Source organism: Medicago sativa, chromosome 7, assembly GCF_051527215.1.
Source record: "Medicago sativa cultivar Bolivia chromosome 7, Bolivia_mono, whole genome shotgun sequence".
NCBI classification, from domain to species: Eukaryota; Viridiplantae; Streptophyta; class Magnoliopsida; order Fabales; family Fabaceae; genus Medicago; species Medicago sativa.
In genome coordinates this window covers 24,311,520-24,330,050 of record NC_140755.1, presented here as the reverse complement: position 1 = coordinate 24,330,050, position 18,531 = coordinate 24,311,520, and the positions used below count along the sequence as shown (strand labels likewise).

The following is an 18,531-nucleotide window of genomic DNA, read 5'->3' as shown; positions in this document are numbered from 1 at the left end:
AGCTAAATTAGCCCAGCCAATTTAGCATTGGGTCCCAAGTCAATACCATCAGACTTACCCAAGTTGGTTAAATGATAGATATTAATATGTCATATCTAAGTTAAAATTGCACATTAGATTGAAGAGCATAAGGTGATGAACATATAAGTAAGATGACCCCATATACTTAATACCTTGAGAATTTGGATGTGATGTCAATCTTACTTTTGTGGTTGCTCTTAGCATAATGTGATTATCCTATCCTGTTTAGGCCCATACATAAGTCCCAACATTATAATGATCTTTTTTTTTTTTGTCATTTTCTTGATTCTTTTATTTTAAAATTTAGTTTTTTTTTATATCATTTGCTTTAATTCTATTTTTTTAATCCAACCTTCATTATTTCCATTTCCTTCACTTATGGTCTTTGATGAGATCTGACAATAGCAAAACATAGATGTGTTATGTGAAGTTAAGAAAATACATGCTTATTATACATTCTAAGTAAAGATGTGTTATCAACCTTAATTGTGTGGTTGCTCTTATACTAAGTTAATGATTAAATCCAGTATAGACTCCTCCTTGGAGTATCAACATTATGATTAACTATTTTGAAAGTATTTGGATATCATTTTTTTAAAAAAAAATATCTTAAAATTTAGTTTTTTGATTTTATTCGCTTTCATAATATTTTTTAGGCTTAATTGCAGTTTAACCCCCTAACTTTTATAAAATTGCAATTTTGGCCCCCTAATAAAAAAAACTACAAAACAGCCCCCTAAGTTCTGCATCTGTAGCAGTTTTTACCCCCCAAGACAAAAAAAATTAAAAAAAAATAACACGGGGCACCTCACTTAGGGTGCCACGTCAGCGTAGACCGAGTCAAAGTTGGCATTGGGGGCTAAAACTGCCACAGATGCAAAACTTAGGGAGCCGTTTTGTAGTTTTTTTCTTTTTAGGGGGCCAAAATCGTAACTTTGTGAAAGTTAGGGAGTTAAAACTGCAATTAAGCCGATTTTTTATTCAACCTTTGTCATTTCAAAATCCTACTTATTTGGTCTTTGGTTGAAATGCATATGTGTTATCCTAACTTGACAAAATACATTCTTATAATGTTAGTAATGTTTGAAAATATATATATTCATTACTATAATTATATACATGTCAGTTTTACAATATTTAATTAATTGTGAGATTAATTTTTTTTATATAATTATAATGATATTTTGTTATCATGTACGCATCAAACACATGATAAGATTTTTGTTATCATGTCTATATCATATCATGTCTCTATCGAATTTCATATTCTATCATATCTCTATCCTATACCGACCATCAAAGAGGGTTTAGTCTAGCAGTGTAAAGACATACTTTAAATTTAAAGGTTACAGGTTTTGAGCCCTTCTAGTATATTTGGAGGTATGCAAATGTAAATACTAAATAACTTAGTGAGTGCTCTTTTATCTCTAAGATTTTTTCTACCTTATACAAAATTAACATTCATTCACCATAAAAAAAATTTACCAACAAAAAATTCACTATGACTTTTATTTTTTTTAATAATGGCATTAAATGTCATACCCAGGAATCATTATGGTCCATTGATCATTATGAAGTTTTTTGTGTTAAAAGATATTTATGATCATTATTATTATACTATTAAAAGACGTTCTTATGTCAAGCACATGAGAATTTTCTTCTTTTTAATTATTATTTTATTTGTTTATTTTTTATTAGTGAATGAAATGTTTTTTTTGGAAATTATGAGATTAAATGATATACACTATCAATGTTTGTTTTACACTAACATCCAGTCACACAATCAATTATCAGACACAATAAAAATATATTTAATATAATTTTCGTTATAGACTTAAAATTATTAGCCTTTAAGTTTTTTATTTTTCAAAATATTTATTATATTAATTAGTTTGATTTTATTGGGGTATATTTTAGGCTTTCATGAAATATATATGTTGTTTTTATTGTCGTTGGATTTTTTTAAAAAACCTGTTTTAAAATACTTAAAATTTTCCTTAAAAAAATACTTAAAATTTACTGAAAATGAATTTAATAATGTTAAAAGTAATGCGGTAATTTATGGAATTGTGATTCAATTTGATTGTCTCTAAGAATAAAAAAACTCATCATTTGATCAGATTAATTATCCATTCTATGATCAATTTGGCTTCACCAAAATAAAGGGAGGTGGTTAATAATGTTAAAATAATCTTATGGGCATGGTTTGATTTGATGAAGGATAAAAAAACGGTTATATAATTTTTTATTTAAAAAATGGATGAATTGGTATAATAAGGGTTGGAGTACTTATTGTAGACTCTAATTATATATCATTTTTCTTATTAAAATTCAAACATTTAAATATCTAATTGTCATTCATTTTTATTTTGATAAAACATCTTCTTTAATTTTGATTTAATGCACATGATGATTATAAAAATCGATTAATTTTTTTAGATGATTTCCTTAATAAAATAATCCATGATAAAAATACCAAAAATAGAATCTCATACAAATAAAAATATATAATAATCATTTCTTAAAAAGATAATACACCAAAAATAGAAATTCTAGTAAATAAAAGTATGCAATAATCATTTATAATTATAATAGAAATTCCCACAACGATTCTTTAGAAAAAAGAAATTTTCACGACGATCAGCTTGTCATTAATTTCCACTTATAATTGGAGGTTCACCATAAATTTTATTTATTTTTTGTTCAATTTTAAATTAGTAACCACATAACATAAAAAAGTGAAAATTACCTTTAATTCCCAAATTTTCTATAAAGATGAAGTCCATACTTTGATTGATTCTATTCTAAAATTTTTGGTTGGGATACTTTGTTGCAAGTTTTGCTAAAAAGAACAACAATGAAATTAGGTCATGTTTCGACATCTTATTGGATAAAGTCAACCCAAAATTGCAACTTTAAAAAAAATCATGAAAGAAACATGAGTAGAAGAGCAAAGATTGATATATCAAACATAATAGAAAGTCAATCCCATGATTTTTATAGGATTAATTCCCTATGAAGTTAAAAAACCGTTAATTTAGCGTCGGTATTTCCAAAAGTTTAATGCATTTCTTTTTGACCAAGGGTGTGTACGCTTGTGCGAAGTTTTACGTTAAGCTAACAATTTTTTTCTAGAGATATCATCTCTCAGTTGTGTGCTTGACGATACTTAATTTGAAAAACATCCACAAATATATTTTTTTAAACCTTTGTTGCACTAAATATCCATAACTTTATTTTGACACAGATGCAGAAAGTCATTGAAGAAACATGGAACAATGTTACAAATAATGAGAGAACTAACATAACACAAATCATTGGGTTATTCAACATCATAAAATATAATCCCTTCATTTACTATTATAAGAGGAAGACGAAAACCAAAGGATCATATCATATAAGAAAAGAAAAAGAAAAAAAATAGTGGCTCGTCATTCCGGGGTTTGCCGTGCGGTTTCAATCAATTTGAGGTAAAAAAAAATCGAATAATCAAATCAAAGTATGATCTAATGCAAAAGGTTTTCACAAAGGACATTCAAACATATGCAACGATATTAGATTTTGTGATTTTCAGTTTTTGTACCAATTTATGATTTTCTTTTGAATCGGTTTATATTCGAACACTCATAACTCGTCATTAGTGTGATTAGTTAGACACTTGCAACAATATCAATATTACTGCTAGCATTTTTACAATCTCAATGCAAATAAAACTACTTAAAATTCATTTAACATCAGACACTTTAATCAAATTTGTAATATATACAACTCTTAAAATATAAAGCTTGATTAAAATATTCTACTCTCTCCAAATTCTTTCTTTTGTTGAGAGGAACTCTACAAATCCATGTAGTCAAACTTCAAGTATTGCATCCTTGCGCTTCATCTTTAATTGTATCCACATAACTGGAAAAATAGAACAAATCAATAAAATCCCGTTAAAACCAAAGAACAATTGGTCGAAGAGCTAAAGAAGAAAAGTTGAACAAAAAATTAGGTAAAAAAACTATAAAAATATAGAGAGATAGAAAGAGGATTAAAATATAAAATAATAGATTTAAATAAATTGCAAACCCAAAGTAGTCAAGAACCAAAAACAAATATGTAATATTTAGAGAATAAGGATGAAACACTATTTTTTTAATAAAAAATGGATACAAACTATAAATGAACAAACATGATTTTGAAATAATTTTAAATTCTATAACTGAATGTTAAAATGATGTGAGGAATGGTGATGGTTGAAGTAATATTTATAAGGAAAAATTCAAAGCATGGTGAGATCCGAGAAGTAATGTTGAAATTATAAACAAATATCTATTAAATAGTGGTTAAAAGTATGTTTGAACTTTTTGTACACAAATACTAATGGAAGAACGATTAGCACACATCTATGAACATTAGACAAATACAGGCATCAAACCAACACTAACATGTCGACATCGTCAATAATCTAAGAAAATAAAATATTTGAATCCACTTACCTTGTTACATTTGAGACTATGATTTTCATCTAATTGATTTTTACTATATCATATCTTCGTGATTGAAAATATGATCGTGATTTAAAATATGCTACCTAACAACCGGAAGAGGAAAAAAATGGTGTTAAAGCTTGGAAGAAACGTATGGAAAAGAAGAAGGATAAAAAAAATATGTTCATTTTTTCAGGTTTGACTATGAAACAAATTAAAAAAATGTAATGAAAGTTAATAGCATTTACACGCCATTAAATCATCCATTTTTTAGTCAACATTTACATTTTAATCACATAAAAATAAGAAGGAATATTCTTTGATGAGAGAGATGAAAAATGCTAGATGAATAACATTAAATGCTAGATGAAAAATATGATGCCAAGTGTACTATGGCTCATAGATGTATCCTTTTGTATTATATAGAGATATCTTGCAATTATATTGCATAACATTTCTAGAGTAATGGTTTTGCTAATATAATAGTACTACTTTTCACCCTTTACCATTACATGTTCAATAATCAAGTATTCTGATGGGGTAATTGGTTGTTGTTTGCAGGGACTGATGCATATCTCCATTTGTCTCGTTTGGGAGATTCACAAGAACCTTTGCCCTGAAGATTGATTCTATCGTTTTCAGCCACTCAAGAATTGTGGAGAATAACTCGAAGTAACATTGAATTCGTAAAAACAAGTAAAAAAAATGACTCTGTTGTCAATTTTTTTTCATACTCTATTAACTTGACAGATTATGTGTATATATTTCATTCATGCATAAGATTGTGTATGGTAATTGATGGTCCTTTCTTTTGCCATTGCATCAGCTTTGGAAAATTGGTATTTTCATTGTTTAGAGGCTGAATGAGACCCTTTATTTTCAATGACTATTCAATCAAACTTGTTCATACAATTCTTGTTTTTGACTATTCACAATAGCTATCACTCTCCTTAAAATGGATAATGTTTCATGGACACCCTTTTCTCATACCCACACTGTACCACTCATGTGAGAGTGTGTGAGAGGCACACAAAGAAACACAATTTTTATACCGAAACAATTTAGGGTTAGAGATGGTATCCCAGACCACAAAGAAACACAATTTTTATACATCTAACTTTTCTGGAATTTTGATATGGCATCTTTATAGTGTAAAAGTTTACTTTCAATTAACATTTTAAAATAAGTCATGACATTTATTAGTAACTAATGATTGATTTTTTATGTTAACATGATTCATATTCTAGCATATAGATTTCATCCACTTAAAGATAAATGTAGTTAGTTATCTCTTAGTTGAGATTCTAAAATTAATTCACCCATATAGGAGATATTAACCTTTTTTCTTTAGTTGAGTATTTTTGTGTGGACAAGAAATCCTATGCGCGCAACCGGAAAGACTTGATTTTTATTCTAAAATAAGGTCTTTAAATATTAAAAATTTGAGTATGTTGGCTTAGATTGGTTAGTAAATTATGATTAAGTGCAACGCACCACAATGTCCTAACATAAGGTTCTATTATTCTTAAAATTCTAAAGTAGGTGATATTGATTTCAAAATACGTAAACTTTTATATTGTTTTTCTCATCCTATTGGTTTCTCATGCGTCCTATTTTTTTTTCTTTCAAAATACCTTTTCTCATCCTATTGGTTTCTCATACGTCTTATTTTTTTCTTTCAAAATAACCTTTGCTACTTGAAGAAAAATATATTTTTCAAATGCATTAATTTTTTCTAAAACAATCCCACGACATGAACAAAAACATTTTTTTGAAGGGACATGAATAACAATATGATTATATAATAACCACTACAAATATATGTTGAAAATAATATGTCAAAATATTAGATTTAAATATATTTTATATTTAAAATAAGATACTGTTCGGATATATAATTTATATTTTAGTTTATAATATTGTTAAGATTTGTTAGATCTTTTTATCTTTTTTCCCTAGTTTTTTTTTTTTTTTGACAATCATCTTTCTTCCCTAGTTAAGGATATGATTTAGAAACATACTTTTGTATTACAACTTTTTTATTGACAAAATATTGTATTACAACTTAACTCTATATATAGGACTATGAATGAGTTTATAAAACAGTCTTTTCCAAGTAAAATACACCTCATATAATTACCGCAAATAGAAACACAAAAAACACCATCAAAATTAATATTAAAACATATATATATATATATATATATATATATATATATATATATATTATATAAAGAGGGATTTGCTAGAACACACCCACTAGTTTATATGTGAGAGTGTTTTAGCAAGCTACACCTTAAGGTGTATTTAACTACTTTTTAGTTATAACTTGTTAAAACACACATTCTAAAAAATAAGTGGGTGTATCCTTGCAAATGCCTATAGGAGTTGCTAACATACACCCACTTATTTTTTAGAAGGTGTGTTTAACAACTTTTTAGTTATATCTTTGCTAAAACACACCTTAATAAAAACTAGTGGGTGTATCCTAGCAAACCCCATATAAAGAAAACAACCCCTTTCAGCTCTTTTGGGTTGGATTTTTCTTTTCAAAAATGCCCTCAATTTTTAAAAAAATAACACATGCAACAAATAGATAAGAATAAATTTAAATATTAAAAAATGTAACAAACACGATATGAATATATATATATATATATATATATATATATATATATATATATATAGGGTTATGTTACAAGCCACCCTTTGGTGGTGTCTTTTATCAAGTCACACCTTAAGGTGTGATTTTCACTTTTTAGTTATAACTTTGATAAAAGACACCTTCCTAAAAGTAAGTTGGTGTCTTTTCGCAAATGCTCATAGAGTAACTTGATAAAAGACACCTTCATAAAAGGTGTCTTCTATCATAACCCATATATATATATATATATATATATATATATATATATATATATATATATATATGTCTAGTTGTCCTCGTGAGCTTAACTCAGTTGGTATGGACAATGCATAATATATACAAGGTCCGAAGTTCAAACCCCGGTTACCACCAAAAAAATATATGTATGTCTGGTTTATTTTTCCTATATCATTTAAAAAGTGTAATAAATTAGATGAGTATATTTATACTTACTTTTCATTCTTCCAATTATACCCTTAAACAACTTTTTCATTATTTCAATCATGATTAGCTTGGTTTGTTATAACATAATCATGATTAGCTTGGTTTGTTTTTTTTTTTTTTTTGAGGGAAAGCTAACTCATTTCATTTCATCCAAAATAATAGAGTGAATACAATATGGAGAATGATAGAAAGTAGTGGGATTAGCATGTAATATAGACGCTCGAGCAAGATTATGAGTGACTCTATTAGCTTATCTCCTAACATAAGCTAGAGCATAACTAGCATTAGAAAAAAGCAAAGTCCTACAATTAGAGAGTAAAATTCCTAACTCATTCACATAGGAGCTATTACCAAGGACTGCATTCACAACTAGCTGACAATCTGTTTCGAATACTACCCGATTGAGGCCAAGATCAAGAGAAATTTGGAGGGCTTGTTGTATGGCGGTAGCTTCACATTCAGCTGCAGTTGGGATAGAGGGAAAAACCATTGAGTGAGCTTGGATAAGTTGTCCAAGGCTGTCTCGAAAACAAATACCAACACCAAATTTTCCTTCAGCTTCAAAAAGGGCACAATCAACGTTACACTTGATCCAATCTGTCGGCGGTTTAGACCATACTGGAGTAGCAGGCTGCACATTACCATTGGGACGGTTGCACCACTTGAAGTCTCAAACAATATCCAGTGCTATGATACAAGATGTGTTTGCATTGACTGGTTTTTGCTCCCATAAACAAGCATTACGCGCGCGCCAAATACTCCATAAGATAGCTACAAATCTAGCACAATTTTCTGCCTCAAGCGCTCTAAGTATGGCAAAGATAATAGAGGAAAAACTGGCGTTGGACGTCATGTATGGTGCTATCATACCCCAAAGATTTGCTGGTTTTCAACAATCAATAGCAAACTTACAATGCATAAATAGGTGCATTTAATCTTCAAGGTCGTTATTATTGCATGTCACACAAGTTGACTGACAAGGTACTCCACGACCTTGCAAATTAGACCGTGTAGGTAAACAATTACGAAGCAATCTCCGACAAAAATGTTTGATTTTAGGCGGAACATGCAGTGTCCACATCAACTTCAATTCGCCTGAGACATGATAGTTTGATCGTTGCTCTGAAATACTCAAACACATCTTGTAGGCAGATTTTACTGTGTATGAGCCATTAGAAGAGGCATTCCAAATAATTGTATCAGAATCAGTTCGAGAGTGCAAAGGTAACTTACAAATATCTGATGTATCTTGCGTGTTCATAATAGAAGCAATAAAGTCTCGATTCCAAGTGTTGGTTGTTGGGTTGAAAAGCTGGGAGACAGTCATATTGGTAAGATTACTTGCCGGTATCGTGAAAGGCCGCAAGTTCTGACGACTGCGGATCCATTAGCTTGGTTTGTTATAACTTGAAAGCAACAAACATTTATATTACTATTAGTTTTAATCTAAATCAAAAATTCATAAAAAAAAACACCATTAATAATTTTCAAACTATAACGTAATAAAAAAAGCGGAAAGACAGACACGTAATGCCCGTCTTTTCGCTAGTCAAGAATAACAACAATGAGGGTTAGGTTTAGGGAAAGAGATTATACCGTCACATCATCGTCAAGTGCCAACCGATGTTTGAATCATGGTTAGAGATATATCCACTAGTGTTGTCTTACACACCTCAAATATGATTAATTAAATATAATGGAGATGTAACATATGGAAAATTAATAGTTAAGAAATTAATTTGATGGCAATCAAATCAACTCAGTTAATTACATACCTATAAAATGTTTCTCAACTTGATGGTACTTCAAATTAACAAATAAAAAATTCCATGTTTTCCTTCAAAAAAAAATTCTATGTTTAAATTTGCTACCGTATTAATTGGAAAGGAATTGGAAATTAATTATATGCATTGATTATAGGTAATCATGTCAATTAAATGCATCAATTTGTGACTTATAGGACACATATCATCATCGTGTCTAGTATATAAATCCCACTCCCTTATTTTTTGTTTTTCTTTTCTTCTTCAGAGAAGGTTTGATATTAAAACATGAATATTATCCTTTTGCTATTTGTCATCCTACTTTCAGGTTAGTAACCACGAAACTCTAGGGTTATTGATTCAAAACTTACACCAGCAAAGTAAAAGTACGTTTTAGATGATGTTTATAACTTTGTATGTATCTATGAAGCACGGACACTCCACGGATTAGACGTCGTGTCCGATACCGACATGACACCGACACATATAATTACATTGAATTTTGTGATTTTCTCAAATTATTAGCGGTGTCGGCGTGTCAGTATCTGTGTTGCGTCGTGTCCGGTGTCCGTATTCGTGCTTCATTCCTTGTTTTCTTATATGAGCACAACAATTTTTTGTTTTTGTGTGAACCCTCCGATTTTTTAGGAAAAGATGATTTATTAGTTAGAAAGTAAGTAAAATTTGTAAAGAATTGTTCTCAATAGTAAATCGAATTTGAAGTTTAGTTTGAAATTTTTGTCCTTTAAAAGAACTCATTAACCATTGGAGTCAAATCTCTTGGTTATATTCGTGGAACACTTTGGTGAAACGCAAAAGTTTCACTTGTGACATTGAATTTTTTAGTAAAATCAATATCGCTTTTTTTTTTTTTACTAATAGTATTTTTTTGATAGGTTTCTATTTTTTTTTTACTAATAGTAAAATCAATAGCACCGAAGTTAACAAAATTGCTTAATAAATTCTGATAACTTTAATTTTGTCATTTTTGTAAACATTATACTTTTTTATGCTATCAACGTTACTAATTCATTGTTTTTTATTTTAGCTTTACGGAATTTGTGTTTTTTTTTATAACGAAATTTGTGTTGTAATTCATCATTTTATGCTATGTAATTTATTTATTTTCTCAATAGAATCCTACTTCGAGATATCCTACTAAAAAATAATTATACATAATATTTTAATGATTAATTTTTTAAAAAAGAACATATCTCCTAGTTTATTAATATATATTAGGACCGTATACAATAAGCAATAAAAAAGTAAGCTTCCAAGAATTTGATGCTTCCAATAAATAGCTTCCAAGAATTTTTTTATTTTCCTATGATATTTAATTTGATGCATGAACGAAAGCATCCAAGAATATATAAATTTAATAACATGAAGTTATATTACCACAGGTTTTGAAGCTGAAGCATTATCCTATGATTATAGTGCCAATGTTGAAGTAAGCTTTCGATCTAGCACTCTCATTTTCAAAGGTGTCATTTCACTCTAATCGTTGTTGCTACTTATTTTCAATTTCAGTGTTTGGCACACCCACAAAAGCCTCAGTATAATGGAGGAATCATTAAAAATCCAGAATTGAATGATGGACTACAAGGATGGACAACATTTGGGGATGCAGTAATTGAACATAGAGAATCATTAGGCAACAAATTTGTGGTAGCCCATAGTAGAAATCAACCACATGATAGTGTCTCACAGGAGATTTACCTACGAAAAGGATTGCATTATTCTTTATCGGGTAACTTATATACTCAAATATCATAGATTTTGTATGAAGCACGGACACGGACACGAACACCAGACACGATATGAACACTGACATGCTGAACTAACTAATAATTTGAAAAAATCACATAATTCAGTGTAATTACAAGTGTCGGTATCGTATCGGTGTCGGACACACACATGTCTGATACCGGAACACACCTAATCCGAAGAATGTCCGTGCTTCAAGTTTTGTATTGTTCTTGCACCTAGCTAGTGTAATTTATATTGGAGTGTTGAATATGAGTTATTTAAATGTCACGTGACTTTTGATTCTAGGATTAATGCTTTAAATTTGTTGTTTATATCAAATACATCAATCTTAAATTATGTGACTATGATGAATTGTACTATGGTTTGAAATTATGCAGCTTGGATACAAGTGAGTGAGGAAAATGTTCCTGTCACAGCAGTAGTCAAAACAACCAAAGGATTTAAATTTGGTGGTGCTATTTTTGCTGAGCCTAATTGTTGGTCCATGCTTAAGGGTGGTCTTATAGCAGATACAACAGGAGCAGCTGAGCTCTATTTTGAGGTACTTCATATCTGCATACTTGTATTTTTGTATTTCTTATTAAATGGTAAACTAGGGCTATTTTTAATTCTTCAAAATGCTGGATTTTGTAGAGCAATAATACTTCTGCGGAAATTTGGGTCGACAACATATCCTTGCAACCATTCACAGAAAAGCAATGGAGGTCTCATCAACAACAAAGTATTGAAAAGGTGAACATTACTTCATTCTTATCAACCTTCAATAGGTGTAAAATTAATAAAAAGGATAAAGTGCATAACAAGTTTAATTCTAACTTGGCAGGACCGCAAGAGAAAAGTAGTCGTTCAAGCAGTTAACGAACAAGGACACCCTTTACCAAATGCAAGTATATCTCTTACAATGAAGAGGCCGGGTTTTCCATTTGGAAGTGCCATCAACAAATACATACTGAACAATAATGCATATCAGGATTGGTTCGCATCTAGGTTCACAGTTACCACATTTGAAAATGAATTGAAGTGGTACACGAATGAATATGCACAAGGCAAAGATAACTACTTTGACGCTGATGCAATGCTAGGGTTTGCAGAGAAACAAGGTATTTCTGTTAGAGGCCACAATATATTTTGGGATGATCCTCAATACCAACCTTATTGGGTTTCTTCACTGTCACCGGACCAGCTTAACGATGCAGTCGAAAAAAGGGTGAATTCCATTGTGTCAAGATACAAGGGTCAGCTTATTGGTTGGGATGTTGTTAATGAAAACCTACATTTCTCATTCTTCGAAAGTAAATTGGGACAAAACTTTTCAGCTAGGATGTTTAATGAGGTTCACAACATTGACGGACAAACTACTTTGTTCATGAATGAATATAATACCATTGAGGATAGTAGAGATGGTTTATCAACTCCGCCAAGGTATATCCAGAAGATCAAAGAGATTCAAAGTGTGAATAGCCAATTGCCTCTTGGAATTGGACTTGAGTCTCATTTCCCTAATAGTCCTCCTAACTTGCCTTACATGAGAGCTTCCCTTGATACCCTTCGAGCCACTGGTTTGCCAATATGGATCACAGAATTAGACGTCGCAAGCCAACCTAATCAGGTAAAAAAAAATTACACCGAACGTCTGACAGTAGATATAAATTAAACACTTAAACTAATTTAAGTTTCCCACTTATGATTTGTGTAGGCATTGTACTTCGAGCAGGTTCTTAGAGAGGCACATTCTCACCCTGGGATTCAAGGCATTATAATGTGGACAGCGTGGTCACCGCAAGGTTGTTATAGGATTTGCTTGACAGATAACAATTTCAAGAACTTGCCTGCAGGTGATATTGTCGATCAGTTGATCAATGAATGGGGGAGAGCAAAAATATCAGGGATGACAGACCAAAATGGATACTTTGAGGCCTCCCTTTTTCACGGCGACTACGAAATGGAAATCAATCACCCTATCAAGAAGAATAATAATTTCACTCATCATATAAAGGTTCTTTCAAAAGATGAGTTCAAGAAAACAAAACAGTTTATACAACTTTCTATTTAGTTTTTTGTTCTTTTGCTTATAATGGAAATTTAAGGTCGTTGATTTTTTCTATCAAACTTTGGCTGTTGTTGAAGCCTTGTTATTTTTCTATCATTACTCGATTTAGGAAAAAAAAATAAACGAAAGAGACTAAAGAAAAAAGTGAAAAGAATAGAAAACATGTTTTATTTTTATAATTGCATCACCACATTCCGCTCTTCAATCAAAACATGTTTTATTTATGTTCTATAGCACTAGCAGGACCTCAATGTATATATGTACTTGTAGCACAAATATGTATGTAGAGTATGCAGATCAAATATTCACCATTTAATCATCTATCTTTCTGTGTTTTTTTTATGAGAATACATATAGAGAAGATTGAAAAAAATCGGTAATTTCAGCAATAGGAAAAATTCTAATTTAAGGCACAAGTTAACAACCCAAAGATTGAAATATTTTCTTAACATTTAATATTGTAAAAGTTTAACAATTTATATTTTTAATATAAAATTTATGTTATTTTCTTTTTTAGTTCTTGCACAAGTTAGCATGACCCTTTAAATATTGGGTTAACCATATCATCGACTAATCCATTTGACAAGGCCATGTTTCACTCCATTCACTCGATGAAAACCTTAACTAGGAAGAACAAAAAATTAGACCACTTAATTAAGGATTATCAACCATTCCTACCAATATAAAAAGGAGGACGAGAACTATTCACCCAATTTAGAATTTGATATTGGACCAAATGAAAAAGAGCACAGTTATAGTAAGTGGCCTGTTAACAAACAAAACAAAGTAAGTTTTGACTAACATTTCAAACAAAATGCAAAATTAAAAATTGAAAAAGCTGGAGGTGATCTGTGTTCAAGGTCTGTGATCAGTGTTCATACAATGAGTTATATAGCAAATCTTAAGAGAAATAAAATAAAGGAATCAAGTTGGCCAGTAAAATTGTTTCATTCTATTACCAAAAAGAATTTAAACGGATGTCTTTCAATCGAGTTCTACTCGATATGAACTATTCAAAATCAAACAAAAAAACCCTTTAATCACCACCAAAACACTGGCCAAAATACTCTAAAACAAGTAAAATAAAAGGACCTTGACCGCATTACATATGACCCATTACATATGACCCCTGTCTAATTAATCAAACGATTAAACTTAATCGACTTCTTCAATCTTAGGACCAGCACCACCTGCTGCTGGAGGAACTTCATCATCCATACCACCACCCATATCAGGAGCACCTCCACCTTGATACATCTTAGCAATGATTGGGTTGCAAAGGCTCTCAAGTTCCTTCATCTTATCTTCAAACTCATCAGCCTCTGCCAACTGGTTACTGTCCAACCACTGGATTGCGGCGTCAATTGCATCATCAATCTTCTTTTTGTCCTCAGGTGAAAGCTTTGAACCAATCTTCTCGTCTTTAATTGTGTTCCTCATGTTGTAAGCATAGTTTTCCAAAGCATTCTTTGCATCAACCTTCTTTTTGTGTTCCTCATCTTCTGCCTTGTATTTCTCTGCTTCCTCAACCATCTTCTCAATTTCTTCCTTAGACAACCTTCCTTTGTCGTTGGTGATGGTAATCTTGTTCTTCTGCCCAGTTGTTTTGTCCTCAGCAGAGACATTCAAGATACCGTTGGCATCAATGTCGAAGCAAACAGTGATTTGAGGAACACCACGGGGAGCTGGAGGAATGCCGGAAAGCTCGAATTTACCCAACAAGTTGTTATCTCGGGTTCTTGCTCTTTCACCTTCATAAACTTGGATCAAGACACCGGGTTGGTTGTCTGAGTATGTAGAGAAAACTTGCTCCTTCTTGGTTGGAATTGTTGTGTTCCTTGGAATGAGAACTGTCATGACACCACCAGCAGTCTCTAGACCCAGAGACAATGGAGTCACATCCAAAAGCAACAAATCTTGAACCTTTTCGTTTCCTTCACCACTCAATATAGCTGCTTGGACAGCAGCTCCATAAGCAACAGCCTCATCTGGGTTGATACTCTTGCAAAGCTCCTTGCCATTGAAGAAATCCTGCAACAGTTGCTGAACTTTGGGAATTCTAGTTGAACCACCAACAAGAACAACATCATGAACAGAGTTCTTATCCATCTTAGCATCTCTCAAACACTTCTCCACAGGCTCCATACACTTCCTGAACAGATCCATGTTAAGTTCCTCAAACCTGGCACGGGTGATTGTGGTGTAAAAATCAACACCCTCAAACAAAGAATCAATCTCAATGGTAGTTTGTGCAGTAGATGAGAGAGTTCTCTTAGCTCTCTCACATGCGGTTCTCAATCTCCTAAGGGCCCTAGGGTTTCCGCTAATATCCTTCTTGTTCTTCCTCTTAAACTCTTGAACAAAATGGTTAACCATTCTGTTATCAAAATCTTCACCACCAAGATGGGTATCACCAGCAGTGGCCTTAACTTCAAAAATACCCTCTTCAATAGTAAGAAGAGACACATCAAAAGTACCACCTCCCAAATCAAAAATCAACACATTCTTCTCGCCAACACTTGTCGCCTTTTTGTCAAGCCCGTATGCAATAGCTGCTGCAGTAGGCTCATTGATAATCCTCATAACATTCAAACCAGCAATAACACCGGCATCCTTTGTGGCCTGACGCTGCGAATCATTGAAGTAAGCTGGAACTGTAACAACAGCATTCTTCACAGCTGAACCAAGATAAGCTTCAGCAATCTCACGCATCTTCATGAGCACCATAGATGAAATTTCTTCAGCAGCAAATTGCTTGTCCTCACCCTTGTAGTTAACACCAATCATGGGCTTTTCACCAGGACCAGCAGTAACCTTAAAAGGCCACAACTTCATGTCACTCTGAACAGATGCATCAGAAACTCTCCTTCCAATCAAACGTTTAGCATCTGTTTTATCATACACATACAAATAACCAATGAGCAAACAAACTTCCAAATAAACAACCAATTAAATTTCAATATAAAAAATAAATAAATAACAATCAAGCTTATCAAATATCATCATATTAAATCAATCTTTTGCATGATACTATTTAATTAAGACACGGACTCATTCATCATCAACAACAACCAAACCTTACCCCACTCAATTGGGTTGGCTACATGATCAAATTACACCATAATGTTCTATCATTATAAACCATATTCCAATCCAACTCAAAAAATCAAACAAATTACACTCAGTAAATGACTACAAATTCACCGTTCAATGTAAGGGATCTAATTATTCTAAACCTCATTAATCAACAAGAATAAAAGTAAATATAATACTCCCTCCGTTTCAAAATGAGTGTCGTTTTAGGCTTTGGCATACATATTAAGAAATGGAATGAAATAATCATTGGATATAACACTTTTACTAAACTGTCCTTACTTTATTAGAAAAAGACAAACTTAAAGTTGCATTGAAAATGTAAAGCAGCATTCATTTTGAAACAATTTTTTTTGGCGTGACACTCATATTGAAACGGAGGGAGTATAACATACCAGCATATATAATGTTCATATCTTCATATCTCATAATTAATTATTTAATTTACCAAACATCATATACATTAAAGAACTCACAAGCTTCAAATCACAACAAAAATAATTGAATATTAACCAGATAAAACCTAGATTAATTATTTATTTTCAACAATAAGAAAAAAATTACAATGTACATATAACGTAATAACGACAATGCTGTACATATAACAATGAAATCACAATCTGCATAATGTGAATGTTGAGAATCGAAATCTTACCGAAAACGGTGTTAACAGGGTTCATCGCAACCTGATTCTTAGCAGCATCACCGATCAATCTTTCACTATCAGTAAAAGCAACGTAAGACGGCGTGGTACGGTTTCCTTGATCATTGGCGATGATCTCAACACGATCGTGTTGCCATACTCCAACACACGAGTACGTTGTTCCCAGATCTATTCCAATTGCGGGACCTTCACCTTTTCCGGCCATTGTTGATGGATTCAAGAACGCTAGGGTTTGGTTTACGAGAAAGAATGAAAAGAGAGAAAAGTGTTTGTGTTAGGGTTGTGAAGTTGTTGTGAATTGTGAGAACGAGAATTGTTGTTAGGGTTATGAATAATGAATGAAGTATTGTGAATTGTGAAAGTGTTTATATAATGGAGTGTTTGGGATTCTAGAATGTTCTTATGGTTCCATTAGTATGGGATGTTGTGGACCAATAGTGTGAAAGCGCTTTTTACACGTTTTGTGATTTTTCTCGTTGGTTCTAGATGCTCCAATATCATCTTTTACACTTTCTCACTTTCTTTGTTCTGAAACGTAAAAATAAATTTTTATCTTATTTAATTTTTTTTTAAAATCATTTCTTTTAAGAATTTTTTAAAAAAAAAACAATTTTTTTTAAGAAAAACTTTTGTTTATTCCCATGAAATTAAATATAAATTACATTCAATTTCATTTTCTCTATAATCAATAGCCAATAAAAATGTTTTTACATCTTTTTATAAAACCTATTCCAAAGAAAACACAAAATAATCAATAGCCAATAAAAATGTTTTTACATCTTTTTATAAAACCTATTCCAAAGAAAACACAAAAGGTTATACTCTAAATTCTTGTGTTTTAGTTTTCTTAATAAGTGTGATTTGATTTTTTTCTTACAATTTAGGACGAAGGGAGTATGGTTTTGTATGTAATAATTATTAATTCGGATCTTTCACTTTTGTGTGTATACTTGAGTTTTTAAGCAGGAATTGTCATTTCTTCAAAAACAAAAAGTGGGCAGTGGCTATTGTCAAGAAAAAAAAATAATTAAACTAATGTATACTAGGTATTTAACCCGTGCGTTGCACGGGTTTCATCCAAATGTGTATATTAGTTCGTACAATGTGCTTATTTTTTGATTTTACTAGAGATTATTAAAAATCTTGAATATTATTTATTTATTAAATATAAGAATTCTTTTTAAATTAAATTGAACAACCACACGCTATACTCAAAAATCTATATAGACTTGACCTTAATAATAAAAAAATTAACAACATTTATACAATTAATTGAAAATTACAATCTTGATATAATCCACTCTATTATAAAAAATATATATAATTACACTCAATTTTGATTTAAAAGAAAAATACAAATTCTATTATTTTATTTAAAGTAAAAAATATATTAAATATTTAAAACATAAAACGTATTTACTTTAATTAAAATTGTTGGTGTCATATGGATACATGTGAAAAAACCAAATTCATAGTGCGGAAGTGCTTCCTCATGCACATGTGAAATTTATTTAAAAAAAAAAACTTAAAATATGTGTAAAACTTTCTATTGTCCTATAACCTAAAGAAAACTTATTTTCTATGCGAAAAACACTTAAATGGCACAA

General features: G+C 31.1%; 4 protein-coding genes across 4 annotated transcripts in view; 2 read left to right on the top strand and 2 right to left on the bottom strand.

The window, feature by feature from the left end:
* Positions 1-5,408, top strand: part of LOC146905061 (pyruvate dehydrogenase (acetyl-transferring) kinase, mitochondrial-like) — a 34,384-nt gene extending 28,976 nt beyond the window's left edge. The window contains exon 7 of the mRNA XM_085729570.1: positions 5,058-5,408. Within this exon, the coding sequence (XP_085585696.1) occupies positions 5,058-5,116 (59 nt within the window). The 3' untranslated portion in view covers positions 5,117-5,408. The remainder of the gene's footprint in view (positions 1-5,057) is intronic.
* A 2,426-nt stretch (positions 5,409-7,834) lies between these two features.
* On the bottom strand, positions 7,835-8,911 carry LOC146905060 (uncharacterized). The gene is made up of 3 exons (XM_085728433.1): positions 8,563-8,911; positions 8,360-8,466; positions 7,835-8,245 (listed from the first exon to the last, which is right to left on the bottom strand). Exons 1-3 carry the CDS (start codon positions 8,909-8,911, stop codon positions 7,835-7,837), a joined length of 867 nt encoding a protein of 288 aa, XP_085584559.1.
* Positions 8,912-9,635: 724 nt separating this feature from the next.
* LOC146905059 (endo-1,4-beta-xylanase 5-like) lies at positions 9,636-13,490 on the top strand. The gene is made up of 7 exons (XM_085728432.1): positions 9,636-9,675; positions 10,751-10,797; positions 10,878-11,097; positions 11,495-11,658; positions 11,751-11,849; positions 11,941-12,726; positions 12,814-13,490. Exons 1-7 carry the CDS (start codon positions 9,636-9,638, stop codon positions 13,168-13,170), a joined length of 1,713 nt encoding a protein of 570 aa, XP_085584558.1. The 3' UTR covers positions 13,171-13,490.
* A 606-nt stretch (positions 13,491-14,096) lies between these two features.
* Positions 14,097-17,267, bottom strand: LOC146905058 (heat shock 70 kDa protein 4). The gene is made up of 2 exons (XM_085729568.1): positions 16,916-17,267; positions 14,097-16,055 (listed from the first exon to the last, which is right to left on the bottom strand). Exons 1-2 carry the CDS (start codon positions 17,127-17,129, stop codon positions 14,323-14,325), a joined length of 1,947 nt encoding a protein of 648 aa, XP_085585694.1. The 5' UTR covers positions 17,130-17,267; the 3' UTR covers positions 14,097-14,322.
* Between the last annotated feature and the right edge of the window lie 1,264 nt (positions 17,268-18,531).